Here is a 15,383-nt window from a genome sequence, read left to right on the forward strand (position 1 = left end):
GACCTCTGAAGCCCCTTACGACTACTTTTGAGGGACCTTACGATGACGTTTGGTGTCTACTGCAGGCTCGAAGGGACTACTGATTCGTTCAGGCGATTCACGTGCCTATTTATGTCACTTATAGTGCAGGGGGCATCTTACCCAACGCCAGGGGGCGTCTTTTCCACCCTGTGGGGTAAGACGCCCCCTTTCACTTCTTCAGGAAAATGCTTAATAGCAAAAAAAGTTATCATGTTTCAGGCACGAAATTGTGATATTTTTGGAGAAAAATGATGTCGGCTTCCGTTGAAACTCCAAGTTTTGGCTTTCCGATCGTCATTTTCGAATAATATATGACATAGTCAAACCCTGGGCATCTTTCCCCACTCTCCCCTACCCTCCCGGACATCAATTTTACACATTGTGACCAAAAATTTTTCCAAAGGCTATGATAGGTTGGCCGGAAATGACGTCAGAGTGACGTCATGTTCTGCCGTTTTCGACCCAAAAAAGGGTTTCGCGGGAAGAGCTGTCAGGCCTATAGCTTTGCAAATACAGAAAAATGATAAGAACATAAAAGCTGTAGAATCAACAGGGCTACAAAACTGCTATCTTGGATTTTTAAAATTTTTGGATTTTGACCCCCAAAAATAAAAAAATAATTTTTTTGGATATAATTATCGAAAAATTCAAAAAGTTTTTTGAATTTCGCAAAAACCGGAATATATGTGATAGTCCTTACCGCCTTCCATCCATATATACCAAATCTGAGATTGATACCTCGTTTTTTGGCGAAGTTATAGCGAAAAACTGTTCAAAATTGATGACATCAAGTTTTCAAGCTCAATTTTTAGCAATTCTAGACCCCGTAGCGCAAAACAAAGATCACCATTAGACTCCCCGTGACGAGCTGCATCGAATCAATACCCATTTTATGCAAAACTATCAACTTTAAAATTTGACCTTTTTGGCCTGACCTTGACCTGACCTTGACCTGAACTGCACCAGAAAGTGACCTAAGCCGTACCTGATAGTCTTATAACCAACACCATTGAGTTGGAAATGAAAAATTGGCCATAAAACATGCATCACACAACCTTAGCAAAGTTGGGCTCATGTGACCTGACCTGTGACCCTTGGTGACCTGACCTGTGACCTGACCTGGTATTGTCAGTGACCTCTAATTGCAACATATCTACTAGGCAACTGACGCCCTATCGCTGATTCTCGACGAAATGCGTTTTCCTCGGTGTTATAGCGCATACCCTAGAAGACCCGTGAACGGTGAATCATTTCATCTTTGACCTGACCTGTGACGTCATCGGTGACCCCGAGGTCAATGAAATTTGGTTTCCTTCGACAAATTTGACAGTCCTTTCGAACGCCGTTTGAATCTTGCGGATCCGTCCAGTAGTTTCGGAGATACGAGGGGGGGGGGGCAAAAAATAGCCCCCCCACCAGGTCGCGTTATAAACAAGCTACCTATCGATTGCTTTTCCATACGTTTTTCTAGCTATCATAGTTCCTGAGATAACGGCATGCTTTCTGAAAAATATAATGACATTTGGCAAATTTTGACCTTTAATGACCTCTGGTGACCCCTATATTGCTCTAAGATGAAAAAGCTGAAATACTTTCAAACATACGCATTGAGAGCTATCGACTGCTTTTTACTACGTCTTTTTAGCCCTCTTAGTTTTTGAGTTAGAGGTGGGTGATAACATATGCCCCCCCCCCCTCGTACTGTTGCGAAGTTGGCCGAGACCGCCACTGAGGCGCGGGTTAAAATAAGAACCATTAAATGACGCCCAACAAATATAAAACGATCGTGAACCGCCTGATATTTGTCTCAATATTGTTGGGAAGGAGTTTGCTATTGTAAACTGGGAAGGAGTTTGATATTGTAAACTGTAAAGCCCAGCGTGGTTTCAAATTGTTCCCCTTTTCCTAAAGCAGTCCACCGCCCGTGCCGCGTGCCCAAATTTGGGAACGCTTTCGTACACTGGCGCTGCCAGCGGTCCTAATTATGGGAACGGCGTACCCAAAATTGAGAACAATTTCACCGACGCCTTTCACGGCCTGCTTATTTTGTCATTAATATTTTGTTACGTGCATATATTATATAATATGTTGGCGCATTAAATTGTACACAAAGAAGAGAGATGAAACTTTGCTGCATCTGTGTGCATGTTGACTTCTCAGAATTACAGGTACTATAATTCTGACTATTCTGGCTTATATAGGTATATCGCTACGACATTGGTTTTTAAATAAAAGGAGCATGTAACACATTTGTTACGAGATAAAACAAACACAAGAGACCCCACGCATGTGCCAGGTACAGGAGAAATGCGCACTGCGCAGTATGGTAGTCAGTAGTGGTGTCAATCGGAACTTGAATCTTCGGAATTCCGATTTTGTCCAATGTCCAATTCGGAATTCGGTTGAATAATGACGGCAGGCGTTGGACATCTTTGGACAATCACTTGCTACACCTCAGCATTTTTATAAAGCAATCGTGTTTAACACCGATTGGCGAATAGAAAGCTCAGCTTTTGAGATGATTAAATTAAATTAAAAAATTAATTATTTTTAAATAATTAAATAATAATTAAAAAATTAAAAAAACACATTAAAGCTCGCAATAGTACATTTAAAACAGATTGAATAGCAATGTTGAGTGTAAACTATTGCGTAGGTTTCGGACATCTTTGGACAAATGGCTGGCTTGGACATTTTTGGACGGACAATTCAGGTAAGCATTGGAAATTGGACGGACATTGGACATACATTTTCTGAAACTGACACCACTAGTAGTCAGTATGAGCATGTTTGCTCACTTGTACGCTTACTAGGGGAAGGTGGGGTAAGACGGCCCAGCGGGGCAAGACGGACCACCAGCCATCCCGGCTGAACCGCTGCTGGTATCTACTGCTTTATTCACTCACTATGTTTGTTTTCCTTCGTAACAATGGCCACCTTGAGCTCATGCTGCTAGGATGCATAGCTTTTGAGTTATTGAGAAAAATGTTGTTTTTCGTCAAACCGATCTAATATAAGAGGTCTACGGGTGATTCAATTACAGCGCCTTTCTTGCATGATTAGTTTCTATTTTGCACTTAACTGTGAAGAACAAAGTTATAAACTTAGTTATAGTCACACTTTAGGAAAGGCAAGGTTTTGCAATGTTGGGCTATTTGACATATACGTCATGATAATGACAGAATTTAGATTTGGGGCAAGACGGACCACTGTGGTCCATCTTACCCTGTGGTGGTCCATTGTACCCTGCATATGGAAAGTTCTTTTCCAAAACATTGACACAAGTTTAAGTAAGCTAATTTTTCAGGAAGGAGTCTTTGTTGCATGTGAGCCATGCATGCAAGTGCTCAGTTAGCATGCATTCATGCCAAACGACAATCAACACACATGTTCCCAGCTTTTAGCTGCACTTCCATCACACATGAGTGAAGAATAAAGGCTCATTTTGTTATTTTACCATTCTGGTTACTTTTTCTTACAAGAGTACAGAGCAGAAGTGTAACACACATGAACGGATAGCAGGCACTGCTGGGTGGTCCGTCTTACCCCACGTTTTTTCTTGTCTGAGTTTTTGACATGTCCCTCTTTAAGAGCATCCACCACCTACTATGAACGTCAAACCCCTTGAGACCCCACTTTTTTGCGATAATTTTTAAATGCGTCAACTTTCGTTGACAATATTCTGGCATTGTATGTTTCAGAACCTGCCGAAACTTTTATTACTAAGGTATTTTGACGCCAAACGATTATGGAAGGTACTTCTCATTCACTCGTAATGCTAAGGTCAATTCAGGCCCGGGCAGAGGCTTGCGCTCGGCCACACTCGAGCCCCGCAACCAGCGCCATCTGCTCTAAATGCCATCTACCAGCGCCCGCTATCGCTACCAGCTACCGCCCACCATCAAGCCTGAATGGAGCGAGAGACGCGAGTGACCGGTCGCCGGGCAAGGAGCGCCGGAGGGGTAGGGCGGAGCTTAGCGCTGACGTCATTACGTGGCTCCGCCCCATGAACGCGTAGCCTCTACCCAAACAGCAGATTCGTTCCGTGAAATTTAACATTACGAGTGAATGAGAAGTACCTTTCATAATCGTTTGGCGTCAAAATACCTTAGTAATAAAAGTTTCGGCAGGTTCTGAAACACACATTGCCAGAATATTGTCAACGAGCATTGACGCATTTAAAAATTATCGCAAAAAAGTGGGGTCTCAAGGGGTTTGACGTCCATAGTAGATGTCTTTAATTGGAAATTTAGTCTTTACACATATCAACAGAGAAAGGATTGAGCATTCCGAAGACTATAAATAATATGAATTACGAGAGCAGTGTAGCAAGATATGCGGCCTCAAACCTTAGCTGGTCCGTCTTACCCCACCTTCCCCTACAATCTATGGGTGCTCAAAAGCCGCAGATATTCACACGATCGTTGTAGGAACCTAATAGGGGAGGCCCGGGAGGTATGGGCCGGTTTTGTGAAAAGGCAACTTTCTTCCAGTGTGCAGTGGCTAGACCCCGGTTTTCACTCTGTGTACGTGAAATTGCCTTTCGCCTGCAAAGTGTGCCTGATATTAGGCATCTGGGCTCAACTATTTTGTCTCGAGATAACTTTTAATAAATCATGCGCTTTTTCGATCCATCGAAATACACCGGGAGGTATGGGTCATGGCCCGGGAGGTATGGGCCGGTGCCATGTTTCATATTCTTTTCTCGACAAGGAAAACAATACTCGCAGCTGGTATCTACCTTGATCTCTCTTAGAGCCCAGAAACCGCATAAGCGGCCAACAGCTTACTTCATGGAGGTCACTTGGGCACACATCTATTTTGGTAAACTCAATCATGCTCCATGAAATAAGATAAATAATATTTCTGTTCGAATGGAATGAATTTGTAGTTAAATTTTCGACCTTGCGCGACAAAACTAAAACTTATTGAAGAGGACATTCAATGAAAGCATCAGTTTATTGATTTAGAATCACCGGGGGTGGGTGGCCCGAACCTTCCGGTTAGGACGCCAGAATGTGCGAAGCATCTCAGCTCATACCTAATCTTGCAAGATTGCTTCATTTTGTCTATCCAGTCTTAATTTGCATGCTTTACACTTTATGTTAGCAATAGCGATGGTCTGACATCATAGAAGGAGCCTGTTTCAAATTTATCACGAATTTCCTGTATGTACCATATTTTACTCGAAGAGGGCAAAAACGCTTTATCATCGCTCATTGCCAAAGAAGACTGAGACTGAGGAAGATTTTGAAAATCACTTGGTTTGTTTAACGGAATGGCTGCTACCAGTTTACGCAGTCAAATGTGTAAAAATACGGAACACTTTTTCAAAACTGCGATGGCCCATACCTCCGGGGCCCATACCGAGTAGTAAAGTAATCTTGCCCATACCTCCCGGGTCTCCCCTACCTATCACCGGCTACCTATCACCGGCAGCCTTCGACTTCAGTAGAGCGTATGACGTCGTGGACCACAAGTTACTGCGTCTGAAACTCCTCGAGAGCGGCCTCCCCCTCTGCCTTGTCCGGTGGGTATGGGGATGGTTAGGCGACAGAAGAGCGAGGGTCGAAGCTCAAGGAGCCCTCTCCAAGTCGAGGATGTTCCGCGCCGGGCTGCCCCAGGGCAGTGTTCTGTCGCCCTACTTGCTCCTGTTGTGGGCGGCAGACCTGGCCGAGGCCCTCCGAGCGCCGGGCACCTCCCCCTACATATACGCCGACGACACGGCAGTTTTATGCTCGGGAAACACCATTGAGGTGGCGAGAGGTCGAGCGCAGACAGCGGCAGACGCCCTCGTCGCGTGGGCTCACCACAACAAGATGCTGGTCGCCGGGGAGAAAACCCAACTACTGGTGCTCTCCCAGAACGCCCGAGACGCCGTCCGAGGCACCATCAAGGTGGCAGGAAAGACGGTGCAGGCGAAAGACACCCTAGTCCTCCTCGGCATAGAGCTCGACCGCCACCTCCAGTTCGGTGCCCACTGTCGTCGTCTCCGGAAACGAGTTCGCCCCCGGCTGGCTCACCTGCGCCGCCTCGGCGGACGCAGCTGGGGCCTGGACGAGGATGCCCTGAGGACGGTGGCCAACGGCTACGTCCGCGGGGCGCTCGAGCACGCCGCCGCCGCGTGGCTGCCGGCGGCCGCTCCCTCGCACGTGGAGCTCCTGGAGCGGGAACTGCGGGGGGCGGCCCGCATCATCACCGGGTGCCCACGATCAACACCGACCCACGCGCTGATGGCGGAGGCTCGACTAGCCCCGATGGAGGAGAGGGGATGGACGTTGGCCGCCAGGCTGCTGGGAAGGGCCCTGGCCCTGCCGCCGGGGGACCCCCTGCGCGCGACCGCCGAGGCCTCGGCGCCGGCGCGCCTGGCTTCAGTCCGGGGGTGGAGAGAGCGGGGCCGCCGGGCCTGGGAGAAGGCCGGTGTCGCGCTACCGGTGGAGCCGGTGCTCCCCCCTCGGATACCGCCGTGGCGGCAGACATCAGGCGTCACCTTCAGGATGGACGTGGGCCCCCTCCGGGCCGGCGCCGCGGCGGCGGAAAAGGAGCGCGCGGCCGCCCTGCACCTCACGTCCCTGCCGCAGTGCGCCGTCTGGCTGTGGACGGACGGGTCCGCGGCGGGCGGAGTCTCGAGGGGCGGGGCTGGGGCCGTGCTGGTCTGGCCGGATGAAGAGACCGAGGAGCTGCGGGTCCCGGCCGGACAGCTATGTTCCAGTTACCGTGCAGAGATGGTAGCGCTGGTGACCGGCCTGGAGACCCTAACCCAAAGAGACAGAGACCAGGACCTGCCTATCGTGGTCTGCACGGATAGCCTCTCAGCAGTGGCGACCCTGCGCAACGGCCCGGCCGCCCAGACCTCCCCGCTGGGGGTAGCGGCTTGGGGAGCCATGTTCGCCCTCTCGGATAATGGCCGGAAGATCCACGTCCAGTGGGTCCCCTCGCACTGTGGTGTGGAGGGTAATGAGCGAGCCGACAGAGTGGCCCGAGAGGCCGCGGAACTACCACAAGACAGCGTGCCTGCAGACATCAGGACAATCACCCGAGCGGTGGCTAGGGCCGCCCGCGACGATACGGTCCGGGCCTGGCCCCCCGGCTGGTTCCGGTCGCTGATGGGGGGCCGATTCCCCCCACCGGTGGCGGGGCTGGACCGGGAGAGCGCGGTGGACGTCCACCAGCTGCGAGCCGGGCACTGGTCGGGCTCCAGGGCCTATCTGCACAGGATCGGGGCCGTTCCCTCTGTGGGATGTGAGGGCTGCCGCGACGAGGGCTGTGTGGCGGCCCGCTGCCCCCTGTGCAATGAGGAGCCTGACTCGCCGGCACACGTGCTGCTGAGATGTCCGGCGCTGATGCGACTGAGACATTCAACCCTGGGTCACATCCATCCCAGGCTGGAGGAGGTCCGGGAGACCTCAGTGGTGGCGGCCCTGGCGGCCGCCGCCAGACGCTTCCAGAGCCGCCTGGCTATGCTCCCGTGAGGAGCAGAGGGAGAAACAACAACAACAGCAACAACAACCTATCACCGGCAGCGCTCATTGTCCGCCGTGGTGTGCCGTTTACCGTTTAGCACCCATGGCAAGATCAGGGTCATACGCCCTGCATAGTGGCGCTGCACATGATTATAGAAGCGAAGGCACATCACTGGAGTGATCTGCTCCATTTGTAGGGGCCGGGTTTGGTACCCGGCACCAGGCCCGTCTGAGGCGCGGCCCTGCCGCGGGCTGCGGCGGACCGTCACCTGACCCGCTGGGGCGCGGCCCCGCGGTCGGCTGAGACGGACCATCACCTGACCTGCTGGGGACTGGTGAGGTCGCCGGTCCATCGTCTGTCTCGGCAAAAGTGACCTCAATATTATGTGGATCAAAGTGATCACCTACGTCCTGGGACGACGCAGCCTGAGACATGCCCGATATCCGGCGCGCCCCTAACCCCCAACAAACAAACTGCCCGATATCATGATTAAAACGCGATATAACAAAAGTACGGTAAGAAAATAGAGCTATTAAAAAATAAACAGATTGTGACTGATAACATCGATATTACTCGGTGTTAAGTTTCAACAAAGGTCGAACTCGACAACCAGAGTAAAAACAAAAACTACGATCAACAACAGCATTCGTTTTAATATTGCACGTTCTTTTGTATGAAGCCGTTTACCTCAACATACTCCTCGACACAAGCGTTTCTGCGCGGTGCAGAGGGCTTTTCACGGGCACCGCACACTGCTGAGTGCGGTGTGTGCGGTGTGTGCAGCAGGCGTGGGGGTAGGGGAGGGGTAGTCTGTATGACGCCACACGGCTGCGTGCAGTGAACCGCACACATCCAACGCTGTGCGATCCCGACCGGCCTCGGCGGTCGCTGTGTGCGGTGACGCAAGGCTGGCGTAGGGACGCAGTGGGCAGAGCTTGAAGCCTCTGTACGGTCCTACGGCACGCAGGGCCCGTGAACAGTCCTCAGGCTAACCTAACATATGTATGTTACAGGGAGTATGAGAAATCAGTTAGTTTGCAAACTACCTAGGGAATTTGCAAACTCCCTGAACGATCAGGTAGTTTGCAAACTCCGTAGGTAGTTTGCAAAGTACCTGGTCGAACAGGTAGTTTGCAAACTCCCTAGGTAGTTTGCAAAGTCCCTAGTTAGTTTGCAAACTCCCTAGGGTTGTTGCAAACTACCTAGGTAAAATGCGAAAACGACGAAACAACAGCCATATACGAGTACATATGTAGATAAGACGCGATGAATTGGTTCAGAGCTCAGAATGAAGCTCGAGCAGCAATGGTGCATAACGAGACGATGTGTTGTTTTGATGACGCTCTTTCGCAGCTCACTATTTATTTTACGTCTTCCTCGCAAATATCACCTTACATATTAATGTCTGCCTTTTTTCTTGTAGTCGACAACATGTTACGTTGCCATCCACCTCCTTTCCTTGGACGTCAGCGGCCTCTCCTCCACCGGTCTGGCGTCCATCAGAAAGCGGATGACGTCGCCATGTTCGGCGTCTTCCACGATCGAGTTATTGCCGCTCAACGCTTCCTCCCACTCTCGAAACCTCTGATCGAACAGTTCGCGAGACATCCCCACAGAACCACAGAGCAACCGCAGAACAGAAATTGCTATCACTATGCTGCCTCTTCACACTCCGCTCAGCACTGCCTGACCCGACTGCACTGAGCACCGTCCACCAGCCGTGACCCGACAGCGCCTTTCATCCGTATCCCGCAGGCACACACTGACCTGACCTGTCAAGCTCAGGGAAGTCGACTGCTGGCTACCAGGATCGGGTGGAAGCGGAGCGTTGGGTTGACTAAAGATGACATCTTGATTTCTAACCCGCGCCCCGTAGGGGGGAGGGGAGCGGGGCCGAAACGGCCCCCTGTCCTTTTGCGTCAATATCGCCTAAACGGCTGCAGCTATCGCCACCAATCTTTCAGGACTTCTCCGGGCATCAATTTTACACATTGTGATCAAAACTTTTCCAGAGACTTTGATAGGCTGGCCACAAATGACGTCAGAATGACGTAATGTTCTGTCATTTTCGACCGAAAAAAGAGCTTCGCGAGAAGAGCTGTCAGACCTACAGCTTTGAAGATACAGAAAAATGATCAAGACATAAAAGGTGTGAAATCGACAGGGCTACAAAACTGTTATCTTGGATTTTTTATTTTTTTATTTTTGACCCCAAAAAAATGAAAAATAAATTTGGAAATATTACCCAAAAATCCAAAAAAAGTTTTTGAGCTTCGAAAAAACGGATTATATATGATAGTAGGTACCTACCGGCTTCTATCTACAAACCAAATTTCAGATCGATATCTCTTTTTTGGCCAAGTTATAGCGAAACAACTGTTCAAAGATGATGACGTAAAATTTTCAAGCTCAATTTTTGGCTACTTTGCTATCTGAGGTCACTGATACCAGGTCAGGTCACAGAGCAGAGGTCAGGTCACTGGGGGTCACAATATGAAAGTGTCGTGTGATACATGTTTTATGGTCCATTTTACATGACAAATGCGATTATGTTGGTCAGGCAGCCTTTGGGGCCAGCTTAGGTTACGTTCTGGTGAAGGTCAGGTCAAGGTCAGGTAAAAAAAGGTCAAATTTCAAAAGTGGTATTTTTGCATAAAATGGGTATCGATTCGATGCAGCCCGTCACGTTGTGGTCTTTAACCCGCGAGTTGCTGGGGGGGGGGGACGTTAAACGCCCCCACTTTTTTCGCCGGGCCATAGCATAAAAACGGCGCGCCGCAGGCGCGCCAAATTTTGGGTACCTGTAGGGAATTGATTGAAGTTCATTGAGACAAAGTTTCAAAAAAATCGGTCGGAAAATTTTTGAGATATCGAGGTTTTAGTGACCTCATGATTTCTGAGTTTTCGACCAAAAACGGCATATGTTCAAAAAAATCATATAAAATCACAGAATAGACATAAAGACATGCCGTAAACGCCATTAGACTGCAAATACCATGATCAATCAAATGGCTATCTTCGATTATTGATTATCGTTCCGCATTTTCCAAAATCTTGAACTGAATCTTGGCAATTTTTCGTGACTACTTCACGACCATGATACATGAATTTCTTAAATTGAACTTTTTGAGCCAAACACGAACACATATGATAAAATGAATGTCACCATCGTGTTCTACGCCCCAAATTACCTATAAAACATGTGTCACAGGCTGCGAATATCACTTTTGATTTTCGGGGATATGTGCCTACCCGGTTGACCTGACCTTGACCCTGACCTATGCTTGACTGACCCCTATATGGAGCTGACACTCTTGTAGGCCTTATAAGGTGGATTGTGCACCGTTTTGACAGAGTTTATGGCGAGAGGCGCCCATTGCGAAGTCCTGAAGTCCATGCTACTGAAAGCCCGATTTCAGGTGTTTGACCTGACCTTGACCCGACCTGTGACCTCAAAATTCAACTTTAAAGTACTCATCTGAAGCGTCTCGTCGCGCTCTTTCGTTTGCCGCCTCGTGCGTTTCGCTGCGCCTATTGGTTCTCGAGTTATCGGCTGGGGGCGTTTAACGCCCCCCCCCCCCAGCAAACGGTGGGTGGCGAAATACAATGCATTGGGGTCAAAGTGCATTGGGGTCATCAGTGCTGAGCGGAGTGTGAAGAGGCAGCATAGTGACAGCAATTTCTGTTCTGCGGTTGCTCTGTGGTTCTGTGGGGATGTCTCGCGAACTGTTCGATCAGAGGTTCCGAGAGTGGGAGGAAGCGTTGAGCGGCAATAACTCGATCGTGGAAGACGCCGAACATGGCGACGTCATCCGCTTTCTGATGGACGCCAGACCGGTGGAGGAGAGGCCGCTGACGTCCAAGGAAAGGAGGTGGATGGCAACGTAACATGTTGTCAACTACAAGGAAAAAGGCAGACATTAATATGTAAGGGGATATTTGCGAGCAACACATAAAATAAATAGTGAGCTGCGAAAGAGCGTCATCAAAACAACACATCGTCTCGTTATGCACCATTGCTGCTCGAGCTTCATTCTGAGCTCTGAACCAATTCATCGCGTCTTATCTACATATGTAGGTACTCGTATATGGCTGTTGTTTCGTCGTTTTCGCATTTTACCTAGGTAGTTTGCAACAACCCTAGGGAGTTTGCAAACTAACTAGGGACTTTGCAAACTACCTAGGGAGTTTGCAAACTACCTGTTCGACCAGGTACTTTGCAAACTACCTAGGGAGTTTGCAAACTACTAACTAGGGAGTTACAAACTACTCTAGGTAGTTTGCAAACTAATTGATTTCTCATACTCCCTGTAACATGTATATGGCTTGCTGCCCAGTGCCCGTGCCCCATCGAGCCTTAGAACCATCCCGGCTCCGGGCATAGATATTGGGTAAGTAAACTGTCCAGGTACAAGGCAATCGAGAATTGGTGCACAGGCGAGCAGCTCAGCAGACGTAGGGTACATGGCCTTATTACACATTACATCTTTTTATATTTTTTTTACAACTCATGTTAGAGCTGGACCTGGTTGCTAGATAAGTGCTACTGTTGGTATCCTTTTAGCAGGTGTCTCACATGCTGTGACCTGTTTGTGAAAAGTCGCTAGACTTTCCAGTTCTTGAGATTTTTGTATAAATTTTGCCAACAAATATACAACAAAGGTCTAATAGAATAGTCTAACAGGACAAAACATAACAAACTCTGACAGCCCCTCTCCCTACAGGTGGCCTGACCCCCCTGGTGACCCGCCCGGACCCCCATGGCGCGGGCCGCCGCCGCCCCGATTCCGTGGCCGCGGCGGTCCGCCCGGCCCGCCATGGAACGGTCCGCCGGGCCCGCGCGGTCCGTGGCGGGGCCCGCCTCCGCCACCGTTCTTCCGCGGTCCGCGCCCGCCGTTCCGGGGTCCGCCGCCGTTCGACCCTAACTGGGACCCGCACCCGGGCATGATGGGTCCCGGTGGGCCGATGGTGAGTGGCGACGCCGGCCATGGCACCGTTCTGGTCTCAGGGACTATATGAGTCTGTTTTAGTTCGTCCATTTATTCTCGGCTGCCGGTACATATTGTTCGACACAGCGGCCAGCGCAGTGATGGCGTTTGTAAAGTAGTCGTTCATGTCGCGCTAATTACACGCTGGTTTTCTACATCTTGTGATATGTGGGCTGGTTACAGCAGCATTAAATGCCAGCTCGCAGTTTTCTTAGGCTGCTTGATCGCCGAATTTCGTGTGCTTGCTGCTGTGCTGCGCACACGTTCCTCGCAGCACTGCTCTGCCCCAGCTGACCCTGCCCCGTGTGCCGCCGCCGCAGGAGCCGTACCCGCCGGGCCCGCCGGGTATGGGCGGCCGGGGCATGGGCCCGCCGCCGGGGCATTGGAGCGACCCGATGGGCCCTCCGTCCGGGCCGCCGCCGTTCTCGGGCCCGCGGCCGAGACACCACTCTGCGCCGCCGCCCCAGACCGCAGACTTGGAGGGTGAGTCTGCAGCAGCAGCGGCCGCGCGCCGCGTGCATGACTGAGTGGAGGTGCGTTTTAATAGGGGGCGGAGTCAGAAGGGAGGGTCGTGTAAATATTCCGGCGGCAGCTGATTAGACGACCTAGTTTGTTGCATTACGGACAATGTCAGTGAGACTATTGTACTCGCGAAAATGTTAATGTGTCCGGGGACGACTGGGCCTCAGTGTTTATCCTTATACTTGAGGTGGGGTGAATTGCTCAGAGGTCCGGTGACGGCTGTAGATCGGGTTCTTCCCTTGTGTCTGTACTGACGCAGCTGGTACCTAAGTGGTGCCGCGTCTGACGAGCCAGTCGTTGCCTTGGGTCGTGTCTGACCGGCCGCCGCCCTGTGCCGCCAGCCGCCGCCGCCGTAGCTGCCGGCGAGATCAACCCCACCGAGCTGCTCGAGGTGGAGTCTGAGCTGATCGAGGTGAAGTCTGAGCCGCTCGAGGTGAAGTCTGAGCCGCTTGAGGTGACGCCTGAGCTGATCGAGGTGAAGTCTGAGCCGCTCGAGGTGAAGTCTGAGCCGCTTGAGGTGACGCCTGAGCCGCTCGAGGTGAAGTCTGAGCCGCTTGAGGTGAATTCTGAGCCGCTCGAGGTGACGCCTGAGCCGGTCGAGGTGAAGTCTGAGCCGCTCGAGGTGGAGGAGGTGGAGGAACCGGCGCCGGCCAAACAGGAGGACGAGAGCCGTCCGGTCAGCTCCACGCCCGTGCCCGGCTCGCCCTGGTGAGTGCACCGCCAGCATTGGATGGCGGCGGTATGTGCAGCATGGTAGGCAAACGGGACGAACGAGAGTCTGTGTGTCAATGGTTTCGAGACAACATAGGCTACAGAACTGAGTGTTTTATATAACTCACCACACGTCTTTTGTCTCCAGTTGGTGCGTGGTGTGGACTGCGACCGGGGACTCCCGCGTGGTCATCTATGATCCCCGCCCCCGCCCCTCCCGCTCTCTCTTTCCATCCGTTAGGTGCGTGGTGTGGACCGGGGACGGCCGGGTGTTCTTCTACAACCCGTCGACGCGCACATCCGTCTGGGAGCGTCCCGAGGAACTGAACGGCCGCACTGACGTCGACAAGATGCTGCAGCCGCCCAAACAGGAACCCGCGGAGAGCAAGGACGACGAGCCGCCCGCCAAAAAGGCCAAGGTCGAAGAGACCAAAAAAGGTACTGTTTGTGATAGGTTGGAGTAAAGGGGTTATTAACCCTCGCCCGCACATGCCATTTTCCCATCCTACAACGCACATGGGGTGGTTGCCACCCCCCCCCGCGCCATTTCGTTCCTGTTGGAGATAGAGCTTCGTGGTAAAGACCAAAAAGATTCTTTGGGAAGAGACGAATCCAATGATACCCAGTTTTACCTTCTCAGGTCAGTCATTGACCTTCCAGGTCAGGTCAAACTAAAAAAATATTGCTGCTTTGGGTCACCGTTGGATATCAAGTGCGCTGCTTGTCATATACCGATGACGATGCCGTTTTCTGGTGCCAAGCCAGCTAGAACCTCTTTGTCACTCTACCCGACCAGGCTTTTGCTGCTGAGGTCATTTCAGGTCAAGTTAGGTCAAGGTCAATGATATGTGTTTGTATGTCTGTGTGTTTCTGTGTGTATACTGATGTGTGCACCGATTGTTTATGTGTGCAATGTCCATATTACATGAAATCATGATCTGAGAAGCTTTTACCAAAAATGCAGTAAAAAAAAAAAAACTTCACGAAAAGTAAATTCAGCTTGCCTAGAACGCACTTATTTTAGATGACCTAGGTTGACCTTCACCCATACCTTGACATCTGTACATCGTCGAACAACATGTTCCATGATAGGTGGGAGGTAAGACTGGCAAAAAAGGCCGAAATCAAGGTGTCAAAAGCTCACAAGGCCCTGATAGCCAACGCAAGATGTTGAAAATTGGTCATTTGGGTCATGACATGACCTGAAAAACAAGGTCATATCTCCGAAACCAAAAACCACAGAAACTTGAAATTTTCAGAGGACATCAAGAAAGGATAGAGGAGCAGCTATACGAAACATCAGGCTTCTAGCTCTAAAAGTTTGAGTGCAGAGCAGAAAGACTACCTGGTGGAGGAGGGTGGCAACCCCCCCCCCCCATGTGCGGGCGAGGGCTAATACCTGGGAGACCCGGGAGGTATGGGCCGGTTTTGTGAAAAGGCAATTTTCTTCCAGTGGGCATCGGCTAGACCCGGTTTTCACTCTGTGTACGTGAGATTGCCTTTCGCCTTCAATGTGTGCCTGATACCAGGCATCTGGGATCAACTATTTTGTCTCCAGATAACTTTTAATAAACCATGCGCTTTTTCAATCCATCAAAATACACCGGGAGGTATTTTTTTTTTTTTTACTCGAGGAGGCAAAAACGCTTTATCGCCGCTCATTGCCAAAGAAGACTG

At 50.6% G+C, this 15,383-nt stretch overlaps 1 protein-coding gene across 4 annotated transcripts in view; it reads left to right on the forward strand.

The window, feature by feature from the left end:
- LOC122369043 (pollen-specific leucine-rich repeat extensin-like protein 1) overlaps positions 1–15,383 on the forward strand; it is a 48,814-nt gene that overhangs the window by 4,127 nt on the left and 29,304 nt on the right. For 2 of the 4 annotated variants that reach the window (XM_043343410.1, XM_043343429.1), the window contains exons 2-5: positions 12,210–12,453; positions 12,794–12,956; positions 13,337–13,703; positions 13,948–14,144. In XM_043343410.1, the coding sequence (XP_043199345.1) occupies positions 12,210–12,453; positions 12,794–12,956; positions 13,337–13,703; positions 13,948–14,144 (971 nt within the window). The remainder of the gene's footprint in view (positions 1–12,209; positions 12,454–12,793; positions 12,957–13,336; positions 13,704–13,947; positions 14,145–15,383) is intronic. The other 2 variants (XR_006254342.1, XM_043343420.1) reach the window with 2 other exon arrangements.

This window comes from Amphibalanus amphitrite, unplaced genomic scaffold, assembly GCF_019059575.1.
Source record: "Amphibalanus amphitrite isolate SeventyFive unplaced genomic scaffold, NRLGWU_Aamphi_draft 000033F_arrow, whole genome shotgun sequence".
Taxonomy (NCBI): domain Eukaryota; kingdom Metazoa; phylum Arthropoda; class Thecostraca; order Balanomorpha; family Balanidae; genus Amphibalanus; species Amphibalanus amphitrite.